The 6,212-nt window shown below is 49.3% G+C and overlaps 1 protein-coding gene across 1 annotated transcript in view; it reads left to right on the top strand.

Annotated features, from left to right (window-relative positions):
• Nucleotides 1–1,793, top strand: part of ARHGAP23 (Rho GTPase activating protein 23) — a 47,365-nt gene extending 45,572 nt beyond the window's left edge. The window contains 1 exon segment of the mRNA XM_032595708.1: nucleotides 16–1,793. Coding sequence (XP_032451599.1) covers nucleotides 16–321 — 306 coding nt within the window. The 3' untranslated portion in view covers nucleotides 322–1,793.
• The last annotated feature ends 4,419 nt before the right edge of the window (nucleotides 1,794–6,212 follow it).

Genomic DNA, 6,212 nt, shown 5'->3' on the forward strand with positions numbered 1-6,212 from the left:
CTTGCTTCTGCTTAGCGCTCTTTCTGTCGGCTTATCGCTGCGGCTTGCCGGAGCAGCTGGCGGCGCCACACGGTGGTGGTGCAGAGCCCGCTGACCGACCTCAACTTCAACGAGTGGAAGGAGCTGGGCGGGGGCGGCGCCCCGGAGCCCGCGGGTCCTCGGGCGCACAGCGACAACAAGGACTCGGGCCTCAGCAGCCTGGAGTCCACCAAGGCCCGGGCGCCGTCGTCCGCGGCCTCGCTGCCGCCCGGGGACCCGGGGGCTCTGCAGAGCCAGCCCCCGCGCCGCTCGGCCGCCTCCCGCCTCCATCAGTGTCTGTGACCAGCCCCCCGCCCCGCGCCGGTCCCTCTACCCCAGTCTTCTCTGGCTTGCGCCCCCTCTCTTGTCCCCGGTGCATCTGGCGCTGCAGGCCGCGTCTCTAGTTTGTGTGCGGGATCGGTAGGGGGCGGGCAGACGAGAAGGCCCCGGCTGGGACAGGGAGTGGGAGCGGGAGCGGGAGGGAGGGGGACACCCCGGAGGTAAGAGGAGTGGGGAGAGGAGAGGGGACAGGCTGCTGGAGCTCTGTGACAGAGTGGGCCCTCTGGGCCCTTCTGTGTCTGCACTTAGAGACCCTTGTTGGCCATGGGGTGTGGATAGGGAACCACCCCCCTCCCGAGTCTCGGTCCCGGACTAAAGGAAAGACCGGGGATGATGCTGGCTCTTCGCTTCTTTCCTCCGTGCCTCTCCATTACCTCTTGGCTCCTAGCTAAGGTGGGGGAGGTGATGTAGGGTCATCGTGTCCATGGGTGGAGGGGGTATGTGTGCGAGTGTGCTAGTCACTGTCAGAAGGTGTTTCCAGTAGCAACTTCTGCCTCTCCTGCCCCTTGTTGCCCAACCCCACCGCATACAGCAGCCCCCCACCCCCACCCCTCCCGCCTTCGGTGCATCCAAGGATCCTGCCCCTGCCGCTTGTCAGAGCCAGAGAAGGAAGTTAGGGCCACTCCACAGAGGCGGAACTGAGACTCCTCCCAGGGTTGTTCCCCTCACCAACTTTTTGCCAACCTCTAAACCACCCTCACTAAGCGTGTTGACCATGGGAGCTGGCTGCCGATTCCCCAGTTTTGGGAGGGTCCAGGGTACCCCCTGCTAGATCTCCCTTGTCCCTCTCTTTGTTCTTCCAGCTGTGCCTGCTGCTTCCACGATTCAGGCACACAGACCCCCACCTTCTTCTCTTTAGGAGGGGGTATAGTGAACATCCCTGGTGTCTCTCTCTCTCTCTCTCACTCATACACACACACACATACACACACACACACACACACACACACACACTGATTTATGGGGTCTGAGCTGGGCTGTTCCTTCAGGATGGGCGGGACCCAGCCCCCTCTTCTCCCCACACGTTGTAAATAGACCTCAGACCACCAGGCCTCCCCACACACGCCCTCACTTACCCCAGGGAAGCCCAGGTGGGGTTGTGAACCCCACCGCCACCTCTGTCAGTCTTCTTGTTTTATGCAAAGATTTGCTGTAAAGTAGATTTCTCTTTCCCCTCTCCCCCCACCCTTTTACTGTAAATATTGTCTCTAAATGTGTAACATATTATAAAGAATTTATAAGGATTTTTAAAGATGTTTTGCTCATTTAAAAAAGTGTTGTAACAGTGTTGGAAAAGCCTCTGGCCCCACGTGCGCATGTCTCCTTTCACTGTGTCCTTGACACACCTCTCTAGGCGACAACTAAGATTTCCTGCTTCTGAAAAGTCCTGTCTTAAAAGTATAGTCTATATCTTGGAAATAAACGGCCTTCCTCGAGGCATGAGTCATCGGTGTCATTTGATTTGGAGGGAGGAAGGGGCCAGAGTGGGGCCGGCTGGGGGAAGTGGGGAGGGGCTGGCCCACGGAAGGAGGGCAGTGGGGGCTGGACCCGGTGGCGGCAGAGTGGAGGCAAGCCTCTACCTCCTGGGAGCTTTGTAGGTGTCCCTGGGGACTTGTCCTGGGTCTTGGGAGTGGTCCAGCGGGGCTGCCCAGCAGATGCTGTTGATGGGCCCATCCTGGCTGGCTGCCATCACAGGCTCTCCAGGCCCGTGCAGTATCCCAAGAGGACAAGAATGGGTCTTGCCCGTGGTCTTAGTCACGTGTAATTTACAACACGGGATGGGTTTCCTTCAAAAGAAACATTTTTACTGTTTATTTATTTTTTTTTTTTGAGAGAGACAGAGTGGGAGTGGGAGAGGGGCAGAGAGAGGCAGACACAGAATCTGGAGCAGGCTCTAGGCTCTGAGCTGTCTGCCCAGAGCCCGACATGGGGCTCGAACCCGCGAACTGTGAGATCACGACCTGAGCCGAGGTCGGATGCTTAACCGACTGAGCCGCCCAGGCGCCCCAAGGGGTGGGTTTCCTTCATTGTCACGGTTCTACAGTTGCCCCTGCCAGCTTCCGGGCTGCCTCTGATGAGCCTAGTATCTTGTAGGAAAAACAGGTGACATTCATCAAAGAGAAGCTTCGAGAGCCCTGGAGGTGGCTAGAGCGGTCTCACCACCGAATGCTCCTTCCTTTCTCTGCCCACCCCCCTGTTGTTTGGCAAATGAGCCAACAGCTAGTGCTGTGGGCTCACACCAGCCCCAAGGGCTTTACAAGTCCTGAGTCCTGCAACACTTTGGAGCGCTCTCATTGTTATCTCCATTTTATATACGAGGAAACTAAGGCACAGAGAAGTGACGTGACCTGTCCAAGGTCACACAGCTAGTACGTTGGTGGAGCCAGGTTAAATCTAAGCCCAGAGAAAAGACATAAGGATAAGGTCACCTGCCCACTGGGCCACCTTCTCCCCACTGTAGTTAGGCTTGGATGAAAATAGATTCAAAACATTGTGCTCTCCCAAAACAAAGGGAAATGACATCTCCAGTAAAGAGAGACAATTCGTCATTAGCAGGCTTGCTCTATGAGGAATACTCCAGGGGGCTCTGCAAGCTGAAATAAAAGTACACTAGATGGTAACTTGAATGCACACAAAGAACACCAACAAGGGTAACTACGTAGGTATTATGAAAGTATAAACATTTTCATTTGTAATGCTTTTCTCTTTTTTTTTTTTTTTTTTTTGCCATTAAAAGGCAACTGCATAGAGGAGCCTGGCTTAGTCAGTAGACCATCCAGCTCTTGACCTCCGGGTCATGAGTTTGAGCCCCACGTTGGGTGTAGAGATTGCTTAAAAATAAAATTTCAGGGGCACCTGGCTGGCTCAGTCAGGAGAGCTCGGGATTGTGAGTTCAAGCTCCACTTTGGGGGCGTGGAGCCTACTTTAAAATAAAATAAAATTTCAAGCCTATTATTTAAAAAAAAATAAATAAAAGGCAACGGCATAAAGCAATAATTACAAAACTGTGTTGGCAGGCTTGTAAGGCGTAGAGGTGAGATTTCTATGACAATAATAGTACAAAGGTGTGGGAAGAAATGGAGCTGTACTGAAGCAAAGTTTTTGTACGCTACTAAAATTAACTCAGGATTTATCCAAACTATATTATTACTATTTTTTAATGTTTATTTTTGAGAGAGAGACAGAGTGTGAGCGGGGGGAAGGACAAAGAGAGAGGGAGACGCAGAATCCAAAGCAGGCTCCAGGCTCTGAGCTGTCAGCACAGAGCCCGACGCGGGGCTCGAACCCACAAACTGTGAGATCATGACCTGAGCCTAAGTCAGACCCTTAACCTACTAAGCCACCCAGGCACCCCCCAAACTGTATTATTTATTTTATTTTTTAAGTTTATTATTATTATTTTGGTACTAGAAAATATCTAAACAAAAGAAGGCAGGAATCGAGAAATAGAAGAGAACAAAGAACCCCATAAGACATGGGAAAAAAATAGCAAAATGGCAGACATAAATTCTACCTTCTCAGTAATTACATTGGATGTAAATGGGGCAAACAGCCCAATCAAAGGCGGAGATCGGCAGAATAGATTTAAAAACGTGATCGGACTGCGTGCTGTTTCCTTTAGATTCAGAGACACAAGAAAGTTTAAAGTAAAAAGATGCCACGCAGAGTTACCGACAGAGAGCTAGAGTAGCTATGCAAGTTTGCGACAAAATAGATATTGAGGCAAACACTATTACTCAAGACAAGAAGGACATTTATAATGATAAAAGGGTTTATGAAGAAGATGAAATTATTGTAAATACATATGCTTCTCACAACAAAATTTGGAGCAAACACTAACAGAATTTAAGGGAAAGCAAGCCATTCAAAATAATGGTTGCAGACGTCGGTACCCACCTTCAGTAACAGAACAACGAGGCAGATCAGTAAGGAAGTAAAATATCGGACGCTACGGGGCGCCTGGGTGGCTCAGTCGGTTAAGCAGCCGACTTCGGCTCAGGTCATGATCTCACGGTCTGTGGGTTCGAGCCCCGCGTCAGGCTCTGTGCTGACAGCTCAGAGCCTGGAGCCTGTTTCAGATTCTGTGTCTCCCTCTCTCTGACCCTCCCCCATTCATGCTCTGTCTCTCTCTGTCTCAAAAATAAATAACTTAGGGGCGCCTGGGTGGCGCAGTCGGTTAAGCGTCCGACTTCAGCCAGGTCACGATCTCGCGGTCCGTGAGTTCGAGCCCCGCGTCAGGCTCTGGGCGGATGGCTCGGAGCCTGGAGCCTGTTTCGATTCTGTGTCTCCCTCTCTCTCTGCCCCTCCCCCGTTCATGCTCTGTCTCTCTCTGTCCCAAAAATAAATAAAAACGTTGAAAAAAAAATTAAAAAAAATATATCGGACGCTGCAAACCAATTAGACCTAACAGATATATCTAAAGAAGATTCCACCCAACAACAGCAGGATACACACTTTTTCTCAAGGGCACATGGAACATTCTCCAGGATAGACCATATGCTAGGGTGTAAAACAAGCCTCGAGAAATTTAAGAGGATTGAAATCACGCAAAGTTTGCTCTCCAACCACAGTGGAGTTAAATTAGAAATTAATATAACAGAAGGACTGTTGGGCAGTTCACAAATAGGTGGAAATAAAAAAGTTCACTCCTAACTCAGTGGGTCAAAGGAGAAATCTGAGGCGAAATTAGAAATACCTTAAGAGGAATGAAAGCAAAAACAGAACATGTGTAAGTTTATGGGATGCAACTCAAGCAGCACTTCGAGGGAAATTTATAGGTGTAAATGTGTGTATTAGAAAAGAAGAAAGATTTCAAATCGATAACCTAAACTTTCACCTTAGGAAACTAGAAAGAGGGGCGCATGGGTGGCTCAGTCCGTTGAACATCCGACTCTTGATTTTGGCTCAGGTCATGATCCCCGGGTCGTGGGATCGAGCCCCGAGTCAGGCTCTGCACCGAGTATGGAGCCTGCTTAGGATTCTCTCTCCCTCTCCCTCTGCCCCTCTCCCCCACTTTCTCTCTCTCTCTTTCAAAATAAAAAGAAACTAGAAGAGAAAAGCAAACTAAACCTAAAGCAAGCCAAAGGAAGGACATAATAAAGATAAGAGTGGAAATAAATGAAATCGAAAATAGAAAAAAAAATGGAGAAAATCAATAAGACTACAAGCGAGTTCCTGGAAAAGGTCAAAAAAATTTGACAAATATTTAGCCAAACTGACAAGGGAAAAAAAAGAGGGAGAGAGAGCAAAATCTCTGTCAATTTTACCTTTTCTAAGAACCAACTCTTGGTGTTAATTTTTATCATTTTAAATTAATTTTCTGTATTTTTCTAGTTTCGTTGCTCGTTAAGGAAATGCAAATTATAACCACAGTGAGATACCACCTCACACCCACTAGGATGGCTTAAATCAAGAAACTAGAGGGGCGCCTGCGTGGCTCAGTTCAGTGTCTGACTTGGGCTCAGATCATGAGCTCATGATTCGTGAGTTTGAGCTCCCCACTGGGCTCTTTGCTTACAGCTCAGAGTCCACTCCAGAGCCTCTTTCCCCCTTGCTCTCTGCCCCTTCCCCGTTCGTGCTCTCTCTCTCTCTCAAAAACAAACAGAAAAAAAAAAATAGAAGAAAATAGAAAACAACAAGTGTTGGTGAGGATGTGGAGAAACAGGCACCCAGCTTGATTGTTAGTATGTAAACTAACACAGCCGCTGCGGGAAATAGCTTGGCGGGTTCCTCAAAAAATTCAACACAGAAATACATGACGCATCAATGCCATCGCCCCGAGAGAAGTGAAAACATACGTCCGCCCAGAAACTTGTACGTGAATGTCTATAGCAGCATTATTCATAGTAGCCAAA

Source organism: Lynx canadensis, chromosome E1 (assembly GCF_007474595.2).
Source record: "Lynx canadensis isolate LIC74 chromosome E1, mLynCan4.pri.v2, whole genome shotgun sequence".
In the NCBI taxonomy this organism is placed as follows: Eukaryota; Metazoa; Chordata; class Mammalia; order Carnivora; family Felidae; genus Lynx; species Lynx canadensis.